Source organism: Mytilus trossulus, chromosome 12, assembly GCF_036588685.1.
Source record: "Mytilus trossulus isolate FHL-02 chromosome 12, PNRI_Mtr1.1.1.hap1, whole genome shotgun sequence".
Lineage (NCBI taxonomy): Eukaryota > Metazoa > Mollusca > Bivalvia > Mytilida > Mytilidae > Mytilus > Mytilus trossulus.
Genome location: NC_086384.1, coordinates 4722715 through 4737216, shown reverse-complemented (window position 1 = coordinate 4737216; position 14502 = coordinate 4722715). Strand labels below are relative to the sequence as shown.

General features: G+C 32.1%; 1 protein-coding gene across 1 annotated transcript; it reads left to right on the top strand.

Moving 5' to 3' along the window:
• Nucleotides 1-538: 538 nt before the first annotated feature.
• On the top strand, nt 539-5856 carry LOC134692683 (uncharacterized). The gene is made up of 3 exons (XM_063553155.1): nt 539-1095; nt 3732-3947; nt 4850-5856. Exons 1-3 carry the CDS (start codon nt 645-647, stop codon nt 5536-5538), a joined length of 1356 nt encoding a protein of 451 aa, XP_063409225.1. The 5' UTR covers nt 539-644; the 3' UTR covers nt 5539-5856.
• Nucleotides 5857-14502: the final 8646 nt, after the last annotated feature.

The window sequence follows — 14502 nt, the reverse complement described above, 5'->3', positions numbered from 1 at the left end:
TACATGTAAACAAGCCAATGGTCATATTAGTTTGGACGCCATGATCATGATGATTGTTATGAATTTCTATGTTACGTTATACTTTAGCAGAGTGAGAAATAATTGAATTACATATCTCAGTCTCACCTTAGTATCCAGATCACTAAGTTAATTCAGATTCAGCTGAGGGTATGATTGGGTTAGTTTAGTACTTTTATACTAACGTTATTATAATAGTCCCAGGGTTGGTCAATAAATACAGGGACTTTCTATACTGTATTGTTGTTAATACGTGTAATTGTCATGCCTTTGACCCTCTTATGGGATTAATGTGTGCTTTAATTAAGAACTATATTAACTATTAGTATAGAAAGTCCTTGATCAATATAATCATTAGCTATTATCGTTATCAGTTAATTAAGTAAAAATTCTGCCTATGACTTATCAATTTTTTATTCTTTTTAGCAATAAACTTACATAGTTACAAACAATAGGAAATCATCCGGAAAACTGCGTGTCCGTGTCCGTGTCCAGTTTTAAATAAATGGATTATCTCCCCCTTTGTTGTAACTTTTTGTGTTTTGTTATTTTGACAAAATGATCCCAAACCATGCGAAAGTAATACGGCATATTGCACAAGCTACTCACTAATTGTGGTTGTAAGAATGTTCTTTTTTTCACGGATTGCCAGGTCTAAATCTTTCCCAAATATCACTGCACGAAAGTATTATTCATCCATCGTAAGACGTTTCATAGCAGATGCACTCACTGGTTATGAGGAGACTGTATTCATACCGTTACGTTGTACAAGTTGGCATTTAGGTGATAAATTTTCGAAAGCACGCATTACTACAGTCCAGTATCTAAAAGACGAATTTGGAAGGAGACGAGAGCCATCGTCTGTTAATAAAAACGATATAAAAAGAGGAAAAGTGAAGACCCATTTAATACCATTCAGTTCTATGTTTCACAATGGGTTTCATGCACTTGAATGTTTCAATAACGGAACCTCAATTACAATTGAAGACAACATGCAAGTTGAGAAAGCTAATTATAACAGATATTTACTTCAGTATGACTTAGACGCTTTTGTGACTGGGTTTCTTTGTGAGAAAGGTATATTTTACATATGTACATGTAAATAAAGATAATAGATTGCTATATTGTACATGCACACTGAAACACATTTAATTTTAGCGATATTAAAACCTACACAAAAAAAGAAACAAGATGTTTTTTTCATGGAGCCAGTTTGGCATTGGTCCATACCTGCTAGTCCATATAATAATTAACAGTTATCCTGCATTTAGCCATCTATTGTACAAGTAACAGGTATACAAATATTTTTTTACAAAAAAAGTCTCCTGCTACCCGCTGCAATATCTAGCACGGGGTAATGAGGATTTTTCTTTTTGTGAACCAGTTCATTTTGGGTGTCCTCATCGCGGTCCGCATTTAAACTGTCTTTTTCTTTGAAACATATTAGAGATATGATTTACATTCAACAAGAAAAGTTTCGAGTATTGGGTGTAAAGTTCAGGATAAAAACAATATATATATGGACCATAATTTGCTATTGGGCTCCGTTTCCTATAACTTTAGAAAAGTGATAAAATGTGAATTACTGTAAGAAAAGTTGCAACTACATCTAAAGATGCCATTATTTTTATCAACATACAAGTGTATGCTACTCTTCCCTAGAAAAAATTTTAAAATATACGAATTTCAAAGATTCTACAACCGTATTTTTGTGTCGTTTCTCCCGTTATCTATTGCTTCCAAAGAGCATAACGCTGACTGATTTATAGATAATCGTCACTGGCAAATTCGTAACTTTTGCTTTCAAATAACAAAAAACATCGACCAATAAGAGTAGTGAGAAGAAAATGCCGAGAACTATAAGTATTTATGTAGCAGATGTAAGAACAATGGCGTGATTTTTGAGTCCGATTTCGTAACGCAATTTTTAGATGATGTAATCTGCTTTGTTGTAATAGAATTCTTAAAAACAATATGCAAATATGAACTCTCGCAAGATGTTCAAACAGGTAAATCCGAGATGATTTAAATTCTTGTTTTGATCTTCGTAATAATTAAGTAAGAAAATTACGTTGTCGTTATGCGTTACATTTCACACGAAACAGAAGTCCAGTTATTTATTAAAATTGTTTTTGTCCTTAAGTTCTAACCATTTCCGGTCATACGTGAAACATGTGACTAACATGTGATAAAGCCATTACGGCCGGATGTACGAAATACTAGGTCTAAACATTGTTTTTGTTTCCAACGGGATGTTAGCAAACATAATCTGTAGACTTGTTTCGTCTTGTTTAAAAGAGGAAAATACAATTGTCAAAGAGATTGCGCCGGTGGTCTGTTATTTTTCCTATGTGCATAATGTTACATACGATCCTGTGTGAAAATAAATGCCCAATGACTTGACAAAATCGATTTCATATTTGACAGACGTTAGAACACACTTCGTTTCCCGATAATGACGTGAAGAGTCCTTGGAAAAATCAATCGAAATTACGTCTCTTATCATTGTACCAATGCTCGTTGGATTGATTTAACTTCAGCAGTAAATATTACTGGATATTTTAGGTGAATAAATATAATTTAATAACAAATACACGTTAATATACTGTTACACTTAGAATGTACAAAGTTGGAATCCTGTCACAGTTTTTAATTAATATTTTTTATTCATGTTCTTCAAACATTTATCAGAAACGCAATAAACTTGTCAAAGGAGAAGTACACTTTTACCATGCATGACTTGAAAGGAAGTACTTTATTGATTTTAGCCCACTAAAGTAGGTTAAAATGTGGAAACCATGTAGATGGTGTACAGGTCACAAGTATCACATTGTGCCTATTTTAAAGATTTTAATTCCAAGTTAAAAGTTTTTTTCTTTACTGGATTTAAAGAATGTTACATTGCCAATGATTTGGAATACATTGTATATAACTGGAATATCAAAACCAAATATAAATACATTATTTTTGCTTAAACATCAAGATACAACGATTATGGTATCCTGTATCAATGGAGAAAATATGGAAAATTCTGAATAAATTGTACTAATTGTTTTCAAAACAAGCACATATTTAGGAGTTTTATAATACTGTTACATTTAAGATGGATTTTAAGAAAAAGTATACTGTTCAGATTATTTTAAGCAGATTTTGCAATAAAATAAAACTAAAAAAATGCTTTCGGTTTCTTATAGTTTCCTGTCAGGTTTAAAAAAAAACTTTAATATAACATTGAAAATAGATTTTAAATATTAACATGAAGCAAATAACACTAGTAATGGTGTTTATTTATGCCTTATGAATTATATTGTGCAAAATAAAGAAAATAAAGATTGGTTTCCTGTTTGGTTTCATGTCACGTAAACGGTGAATCAAAATGTATTAATTTTTTCTCGAAAAACTCAATTGTTCCATTCATACTATTCTAACACCAACACAACCCACAAAATAAAAGTTAAAATTTTAGAACTTATAAAAAAGGATACAAAAAGAAACCAAAGGCCGAATAGCAAATTATGGTCCATATGTACAATGTCGGAAAGTATAAAATTTATTTTTACTCACATCCATTTTGTTTTTATTCATGTTACTGTTGGACTTGCCATGGCCAAAAATGTCAAATCCCTGGACACTCTTTAAAAAATTCTGCTTGAAAATCCTGCACATTTCTTCAAATATTAAGAAATTGACAATTATTAGTTTCTTTTTTTCAGACCATCATGAGGAGTGTTTAAAGAAGATCCTCACCATAGATAATGAGACAGAAATAAGTGTTATCATGGCCAATCATCTCTTTTCTAGACTTACAGCACCAAGGGTTGGGACAACATACAACGTAACAAATGATACAAAGGGAAAACCTGTACATGTATACTGTAATTGCTCCAAGAAGTGTGGAGAGGAAATTTTGTACGGCAATACTGGATTTGGTAAGATACTGTACAGTATTTAAACATTAACTATCCTTGTGATTATAAGCTCTTCCTATCCAGAAAGCAAAGCCAGCTCAGTTGTCTCATAGTGCTCCTCTGGAGTCTGAGAACCTTTTGTAAGGGGACCTGCTTTATCCAGAAAGCAAAGCCAGCTCAGTTGTCTTTAAGTGCTCCTCTGGAGTCTGTGAACCTTTTGTGAGGGGGACCTGCTGACTGACATAATAAGAGGGGGCTCCAGTCACACTTCAGTGATTCCCTATAATATAATCAACCAAATCCCCCTCCCCCGGATCCACCTATGGTTTAATTCTAGTCCTGGTCGAACTTCCTTTAGAATTGGTTTTTGTTGCTTCTCCATTGAGGGGTGGTAGCAAAGATTGTATTTGTTCTGTAACATGCCTTCCTATGGACTGTTTATTTTTTTTGGAGTAGCACATTAAAAATCACTTAGTATCATCCATCTTTATTTTAGAGTACAAACAAGGAACAATGTATATCACATAGCATAAACATTTCCAGTCCTTAATATGCATTTAATTTGCCACTGGACATTAATCAGCCACCCAGCATCATCCACAGAACCATGTGACCTACATGTATTATTCAGTCACCCCTGCAAGTTGTCAGGAATCATTAATACATTGTGCCATTGTGGATTTTTTGGAGAAAAAAATTTACAGTTTTGGAGAAAAAAAATAATTTGTTTTTGATCCTGAGAAAAAATAAATTGTTTCACCCTGTTTGCCGCTATATGTAATGCTAAAATTGAAAGAAAAAAAATTGTTTTCAACTTACATTACTTATCGTGAAAAAAATAGATTGTTTTCGCAGGCGAAAGTCCAGAAAAAAACACCCATAACAACTGTTTGAAATAATGAAGAATAACTTTTGATTTACAGGTAGTGAGTTGCTATGGTATGGCAAACCTGACATTATGGTGTTCCCAATAGGAGGAGTAAACTGTAGCATTATAATACCACCAAAACCAAAGGATGAGTCAGCAGACTATGAATATCCAAGCGGGCCAAATATGTCTAAACATAAACACAATATGGATTTTAATCCTGATGATTTAACTTTAAGAGAAAAGTATAACAAATCTCAAATCATTGCCACTGCTATTACTTCCTCTATGTATCAGAAGAAATGTCAACAAGAAAAGGGGGGTTTGTTTACAAATGTGTCATTATTACCACTGATTGCAGCCAATGGAACTTCATTTGATATATATCTTTATGATTCTGAACGAGATATTCTTTTAAGAAACAGTGGCCTACCAATACCTTTGTGGGATGGACCTTTCAACAAACCACCGTTGTATAGACTAAATATGTCATCTGTTCTTAAACTTTGGATGACAATTAATCATGCATCAATTCAGCCTTCATTATCATTGGAAGATAACCAGTTGTTATCAGGAACATGTGACTTTAAAGGGAGACTACCTAAAGATGTTTTAAAAAATATAGAGTCTACTTTAGAAATGAAGGATAAGTTCCAACCAATGGAAGAGCAGGAATTTGAATTTGACTTCATGAATTTAAATGTTAGCCCACCAAAAAAGTCATTGCCAGTTGAGTGCTTATGAATGTAATACAAATCAATTTTTTATACAAAAAGACAAGATTATAATTGAACAATCTTTATTTGACTAAATGAACTTTAAGACAATTAAAAGACAGACACCAACATCTGTGCTAAGTCAGAGTTATGAAGACTACTTTTTGAATGTATACAAAAAACTTGATGATTATTTTATTTGATATTTATTGGACTCTTGAGATTTATATATATACCCTGACCACTTCAATGCAATAAGTCTAAATTTGTATAAAAATTATCTATATGTAAAATTATTGCAATTTGAATGTTCCTCTGTTTGATAAATATTTGAAACAAAGATAAGTTAATAAATTAAAAAAATATGTTTGGTTAAATTTGCTTAAATCTTATAATAGGTCTAATACTTAAATAAAAATATAAGCTAAAATTAAATAAAATCCTTTCAAAGTGTAACCATGTACATGATGTAGTTGGGATGTATATCCTTACATTTCATATTTCCCTATTTGTTCAACAAGTATAGAAGACACATTTAAGATGTAAACATTGTCTTCATTAATAATTTATTAAATTTTCACTTTGATCAATGAATAGGTTAAAGAGAGATCAACCGATTATCATTGTAATCTCAACTCCATTGCTTTACATTTAAGATATAAACATTGTCCTCATCAATAATTAATTAAACTTTCACTTTCATCAATGATTGACGTCAATACAAGATCAGGTATCTCATTAAAATAATTTGTTATTAAAATTTTCAATTTTGGATAATTACAATTTCGGACATGAAATTAGATATCTGATTTTCATGGGATGATTTATTTTTAACTGCAAGCATTCTTAGCTCTGATTGATTTGTTGTTTCTGTCATATTGTCAATAACATCTATGAGACAGGATCATTGACCATGTAACATTGTTTTATATGTATTCATTTATTCTCAGTGCTTGTAAGTAAGAAATTTAATTATTTGTGTTTCTTTTGACTAAATTGTTTGATAAAGATGCAATCAAGACTTATGTCTTGTTTATTGTGATGTTTTATATTTATGTGATAGTCGGTTTATACAAGTTTTATTAAGCTTACATTTATTGTTAATTGTATGCATGTGCCGACTCAAAATAAATGATCTTGCATTACTTACTTTATTACTTACTTTTATACACGCATTGCATATCACATAGCATTTTGATGGCAATTTTAAATATGAATATTACAGTAAAAATCAAACCAATACTGTCACTGTGTCAATAATTAAGGATGTGGTATGGTTGCCAATGAAACAACGCTCCACAAGAGAATAAATGACACAGAAACAACTAACTTGATGTCACTGTACGGCCTTCAATAATGAGCAAAGTTCAAACCGCATAGTCAGCTTTAAAAGGCCTCCAATGACAATGTAAAACAGTTTGTCAGGAAGCCGAAAAACAACTGATTTACTTGATAAAAAATAACATTGTATTCATGTAATAGTTCTTCAAAAACTGGTCATTATTGTGATATATGGACTGCCCACAGGACAGTGGTATTGACTAAGATAGTGATAATGACTGAGCCGAAGGCGAGGTCATTATCGCTGTCGCAGTCATTACCACTGTCCTACGGGCATTGCATGTATCACGATTATGGCCAGTTTTTCAAGAACTATTATGTTTATTTCATTGAGAAACCATGTTTTGGAAAATTCTCATAAATTCAAAACTCGAGTAGTTGTACGATTTCTATGGCAAAGATTGAAGATCAGTCGTAGCAAAACTGCCATTCTTTTAAGTGCAACTTTTCAGTATATAAATACTTAATCAAGTTCTCTTTAATTTTATAATTAACGAAAAAATATATTATACAATTCAATAACTTAAATATAATATTAAAAACAGGAACATGTTTTATAAAAGATACATTTAGCTAAACAGAGAAACCACGCCCCAATGGTCATAAACAGATAAACCACGACCCAACGGTCATTATCAGACGGAAAACACGCCCCAACGGTCATTATCAGATGGAAACCACGCCCCACCGGTCATTATCATGTAAAATTTGTTAACGACCGGTTTTCTGGTCCGTTTTGTTCTGTTAATGACCGATAGAATTTATTACTGAAGATTAATGAATGTCATGTGACCCCTTTTAATCCAATAAGAGAATCTTATTTTCAACCGATATGAAATAAATAAACTCATCATAGATACCAGGACTATATTTAGTATATACGCCAGACGTGCGTTTCGTCTACAAAAGACTCATCATTGACGCTCGAATCCAAAAAAGTTAAAAAGGCCAAATAAATTAAACGATATTTATGCCCGATTTATAATCATTATGTTTTTGGGTCTGTGAACCGTTCGTCTGTCTGTACTGCTTCAGGTTAAAGTTTTTAGTTTGATTAAGGTAGTTTTTAATGTAATTGAAGTCCAATCAACTTTAAACTTAGTACACATGTGTTTTATGATATGATCTTTCAAATATTAATGCCAAATTAGAGTAATAGGTTACAATAGTAGCTATATAAAATATTTGTATACAATTTCATTTTTCAAATGTAGAAAGGAACACTAGGAAACATTTGGCAAATATACAAAAAACTTATTGATGTCAATACTATAGACTTTTAAAAAGTAAAAATACTATAAAATACTGAACTCCCAGGAAAGGAAAAAATCCCACTGGAAAGTCCCTAATCAAATGGCGAAATCAAATTATAAAACACATATACCGACTGGACAACCTACTGTCATACAAGTGAGATGTTAAGCTAGCCATAAAACAAGGTTTAATCCACCAATTATCTACACAAGAAAATGCATGTATTAAGTCAGAAATATGACAGTTATTATCTCTTCGTTTGATGACAGTGTTTATGCTTTTGATTTTGCATATTACTTTTCGTTTTAAATTTTCCTTGGATTGTTGGTCTTTTATTTTCTTTCTTATTTAGATTTATATGAACACCATGACATCGAACAGACCCAACGTTAATTATGGAAATGAAAGCATGTTCAAACAGGAGCATACATGTAATCAAAGTCAAATATATATTCCAGCTGCATGGATAAATATTACTCATGTGTTATTAGCTATAGAAACTTCAGTGGTTAATATATTTGTGATAGTTGTATTTACTCGTCCTATGAACAGGACACCATCTACCGTCTTGTTGTCATTGTTAGCTGCTTCAGATAGCGTTACATCTATCCTAGCAGCTTTGCCCACATTTGTTGGCTTTGTGTTTTACACTAAGGGTCTGGAAAGTAAAGGAGATCTGTTTGGTGGATCGGCTTGGTTAGAACATTACCCTGGCTGCATAGTTTGGATGTGTGTAACAAACATTTCCTCAGCATTTCATCTTATTTCTGTTACTATAACAGTTATGTTAAGCATTCAAAAAGTTATTGTTTTACGACATCCTCTATGGATTTTGCAGAGACTACTGAAAAAGAGGTCAAATATTTCAGTCGTTTGTTTATTTTCGTTTCTTCTTATAAGTGTTTTCATCTGGAAATCATTTATTGACACCAAGTCGTTCTATAACGGAGAAAATGACGTTTGCTGTTTCGATGATTATTTGGATGTAGATGATATCGATGTGTTAAATACGGGCATGAACATTTTCCTGCAAAGTTCAGTGTTCATTATAATGTTTTCTACATTTTATCTCTGTTGTAAACTTTGGAAAAGTACAACGAACGTTCAGAGAACTAGAAATATAGCAGCCATTGAAAAGGCTCACAGATCGGCATGCATTATTGTTATGATCTCAATTGTGTTCATACTCTCAGAGCTGTTAAATATCTTATCAACGATTAACTTCTCCAGATTGTTTCCATATGTTAAGTTTATAGAGATGCTATGTGACTCGTATTGTTTATTAAGTAGACAGATAGGATTCTCATTAAACTTTTTGGTGTATTTGATTATGAGTGAAAATTTAAGGATTACCCTTATAGCAGCTCTTACTGGGGCTTGTAATTTCCAACGAATGAAGAAAAGGAAAACAACTGTGCGGACTTTATATACTATCTCAAATGGCTGTTACACGATGTCCACTCGCATGTAACATTCTGTTTTTCGTCATTGTATACCCTTTCAGGTGCCTCTTTCATAAACGTTTTTAGAATGTTGAAGGGATATGCAATTTGATGACTCGTGGAAGAACTTTTGCCAGTTTGGATGCAATAGATAAAGCACCATGGATATTGTAGAATCGCATCAAAATTCTAGCGTCAAACAGTTGTCTGTAATAAAATAAAACGTTTATAAAGGGGCCGAAAGAAATCAGAGGGACATTCAAACGGGACAATACTGTGCAATTGAATATTTCTTGCTATTGCGCAAGACAGTGCAATTGAAAATTTCTTGCTATTGTGCAATTATATATTTCTTGCTATTGTGCAATACTGTGCAATTGAAGATTTCTTGCTATTGCACAATATGTGCAGTTGAAGATTTCTTGCTTTTGTGCAAAACTGTGCAATTGAAAATTTCTTGCTATTACACAATACTTAATATGATAATTTTGATCCTGATTTGGACCAACGTGAAAACTGTGCCCATAATCAAAAATCTAAGTACATGTTTAGATTCAGCATATCAAAGAACCCCAAGAATTCTATTTTTGATAAAAATCAAACTAAGTTTAATTTTGGACCCTTTGGACCTTATTAATGTAGACCAATTTGAAAACAGGACCAATAATTAAGAATCTGAATACACGGTTAGATTTGGCATATCAAAGAACCCCAATAATTCTTTTTTTTTTATGAAATAAAACAAAGTTTAATTTTGGAACCCTTTTGGACCCTTATTATTTGGGACCAAAACTCCCAAAACTTTTCTTTTGTGGTCATAAACCTTGTGTTAAAATTTCATAGATTTCTATTAACTTATACTAAAGTTTTTGTGCGAAAACCAAGAAAAATGCTTATTTGGGCTCTTTTTGACCCCTTATTCCTAAACTGATGGGACCAAAACACCCAAAATCTATCCCAACCTTCCTTTTATGGTCATACACCTTGTGTTTGAATTCCATAGGTTTCTATTTACTTTTACTAAAGTTAGAGTGCGAAAATCAAATCATCGGACGACGACGACGACGACGTGATACCAATATACGACCAAAAGATTTTCAAGTTATCATGTGTATATCATTTCGGTAACATTATCAATATTTATAACTCTAAATCAGTTAATTATTGTACTATTTAGTTGCAAACTTCGACGTTATTTTGTCTCGAACTGAGAGTTATCTCAAGGGCAATTATAATACACTTTTCATAAGAACTACAGTGAAATTATATACTTTAGATTTACACCTGTATCAAGGTTCGAATTATTTGTATACCTACACGGGAAAAAAATTAATTCCTGATACATAAATATTTTTTTCCCATCTGTATATGTAAGACAACATTGAGATTGACTTGTTTTGCACCAGTTAGATTTATGCTCAACGATTACCATTAGCTTTTTAGTTTAAAGACTTTGTTATTAAGATCTTCTTCTAAAATGATTTGATGTCGTTTACAATGATGGTTGAAATTGTTTACCAATATTTTATCCTCATTATTCGATTAAAAACCAACGAAATATTTATTTGTTTTTATTGTTAATAAGATACTTATTGTACGTGTACATCCTGTGATTATGTTATTGTTTATCATATTCTCGTATTCTTATCTTTCATTTTGGCTGATTTGCTATGTCTATAAACCTTTTGGTGTTATTTAGATACATATAGCGTGGATCATCCCATTCTTGAGCGCAAAGTTTTGTAGCAGGAAATGTATAAAAATTACCTATATATTGATATTCAGGTCATTACCTAAGTGCTGACTTATGGGTTGGTGATACCCTCGGGGAGGAACCGTCCACCAGCAGTGGCATTGACCCAATAGTGTAAATAGTTAACAAAGGTACCAGGATTACAATTTAGTACGCCAGACCCGCGTTTCTTCTACATGAGACTCATCAGTGACGCTCAGATCAAAATAGTTTTGTTTGTCGTTAATTTTTGCCATACATATATGACGTGGCTCTGTACTTATACATCCAGTCATTGTGATATTAAATATTGTACAATAGTTAATTTGTTTATTCTTGTCTTTGACTTTTACTTATATGCTTGGTCGTTATGCCATTTTGTGCTTCTTTGTCACAGATTGTTTTGTTTTTTTAGTGATTACGATTATAACACAATATTGACTGCTGTACCCCTATTTGTGACATGTTTACCTAATATGTTTGTTTGTTTTGTTCACGCACCGTTGTCAATATTATGGAATTTGATGCGACTTCCATACAAGTGAGAGGTTTAGCTAGCTTTCAAACCAGGATCAATCCACAAATTTCTACATTAGAAAATGTCTGTACCAAGTCAGGAATATGAAAGTTGTTGTCCATTCGTGTAATGCGCTTTATTTTTGATTTTGTTCTTGCTGACTTTCCGTTTTTTCCGGAGTTAAGTATTTTTGTAATTTTACTTTTTTGATGTTACAAATAATTACTCTTTCCAATTACGTGCTTATATTTATATCCTGATCAACGGAAAGGTTTTCCATCATCAACTTGTTTTTGTTTTGTTTCGGTTTATACAAGGACAAAATAAATTTTACGTTATAAAATTGACTTAATCGAAAATCGTACGAACCTAACACTAATAGTAAACAAAACAAAAATTTCCAATCAGAAAAAAGATACCATAATCACGTTTCATTTTTTTTTTTTTTTTTTTTTTGTAGTTAAGAAGTTTGACATGAAATCATGTCTCTATCTGCATGAAAATTTGTTATATTTATAATAAGATCCATTTTGTTACAACCTGTGATCAATTTTATTTGGCAATCGCCAATGGCAGTCAGCAGGGTTAAAGAACATCAGTTGTTCGACCTGTTAGTCAAATGCGTTTTGTTTAAATATACTTTTTCACTCTTTTGGTCTTTTGGAAAATGTTGTTTGTGCTGTTTTTAGACCCTTCTACAACGAAATTTGTTTGACATGCACACGTATAAAAATTGCGGTTTTTATCCAACGCAGTCATAGGTTTGAACGTAGTTTTCAATTTAGACTCGTAAATATATATATATATACAACTCGTCTAAACATCAACCCAACAATGTTAGATCTGTAAATTTGCTTTCGCAAATTTTTGGTTCTTCCCTCGCCGGGATTCGAACCCATGCTACTGTGATATCGTGACACCAAATCGCCTGCACTGCAGCCGTCCCGCTAGACCACACGACCACCTGGGCTCTCAAAGAAAGAGCTTTCGGTGGGCATGTGTTACCTTTCCACGTCAGTTTTAATATAGCGGCGTACTACAGTACATGATATATAAGGCATGAAGATGTTATTGTTACAGATCAGCTAAATTATCTATAGTAAAGGATCCTACAAATTAATGTAATTTACAGTCACAGAAAATAATTATATTCATAAGTACGTCTGAGTCAGTGACAACTCTACAACAGATGTATCCATCGGATCGCCATCAATGATGGTGATACATGGCTGTGTACATAATGTATATACAACTCGTCTAAACATCAACCCAACAATGTTAGATCTGTAAATTTGCTTTCGCAAATTTTTGGTTATATATATATAATTATTTGAACTGCAAAATTATGTTTGGTGGATATCGAACAGATGTCCATACTAAATTGAACTATTGGTATATGTAACTAATCGGTAAATAAAGCATATATTTAAACAGAAAACCATATTTAAATCATTTACCGGTAACAATTTAACCATTCAGTTGTACTTTTTAGTCTCTCCTTAATTTTCAAACCATATCAACCAAAACACATAATTTTTGAACATTTAATAGAGAAACAGGTCTATAATTTTTCATTTCGTTTAGTTTACTTCTTCTGCAAACATGAGTGACGTTTACTCGTTGCCAATTCTCTTGCAAAGAGATTACATAAGGGATATTTTACAATAAATAGTTATCAAAGATATCTGGATTATAAAGGATGCTTCTTTCAATTATTTTGGATTGATGTCGATATTTGGATTTGTGATGTTGAATTAAAGCAACAATAGTACAGCGATGTTCAGTACTCATTAATCATTTTTAAAATCGATTAAGCGCAAATAAATCTGGGTAACAAACCAAAACTGACGGAAACACATCAACTATTAGAGAAAAAAACTAACAAAAGAATCACAGAATTGCTACAAAAACAAACGCCACTATACATAGAAACGGACTGTTTGGTAACAACTGCAATATATCTATCTTGGTTGAGGACTTTAAAAAAAAGGTGGGTTGAACCTATTTTTATGGCTAGCCAAACATCCAAATATATGACAATGTTAAAACGCACTTGTTTTACTGTCTTCCACCAATCGTTAGGATAATTGTCTTTATTAATTTTTTTTATCAAATTGTCATAAAAATGTTCTTTAGATTTTTTTATTATGCTAATAAGCTCAATGCGAATTTTCTCGAGGTGAAAAGGATTGTTCACATAATGATCATATCCGATATCATCTGTGAATTGGTTATTGATACAAGCGCACTCAGGTACACAATTCAAACTGGGTCCTGGCTGAAAAGTGTGGCGAATAAAGATAATATTTGTTATAAAACAAAATCGCTAAAAAAAAATTTTTATAAGTTTTAATAGTTTAGCGTCCATTTGCAAACATTTCATGTATATCTAGGGATATAAAAGATTTGATTAATTTAATTTAAAAAGTTTAATAAATATTCCGAATTCCGAGGTATATTAAAAAATAGGCGAAGTCCATAAAAACTTTCAGTTTTGCAATTCATGCTGTTTGGGATCTTCAGTTTGTGAGCATCTAGAACGGGAAATGTCACAAAAACGATAAGTACAATTATTATATTTCAAGATGTTTCGAAAGATTATTTTTTTTCAATATACGAATTCACCTTTCCTTGAAAAAGTAACGTGATAGTATGTATTTCGAGAAGAATTTCCAACTCTCAAGATCATTAGAGAGGTCGATCCCG

Bases quoted from the DNA above. Each gene is read 5' to 3' on its own strand.
- LOC134692683 (XM_063553155.1), top strand. From the start codon at position 645: ATGTTCTTTTTTTCACGGATTGCCAGGTCTAAATCTTTCCCAAATATC. The intron at 1,096-3,731 runs GTATATTTTACA...TCTTTTTTTCAG, and splicing joins TGGGTTTCTTTGTGAGAAAG to ACCATCATGAGGAGTGTTTA. The intron at 3,948-4,849 runs GTAAGATACTGT...TTTGATTTACAG, and splicing joins GTACGGCAATACTGGATTTG to GTAGTGAGTTGCTATGGTAT.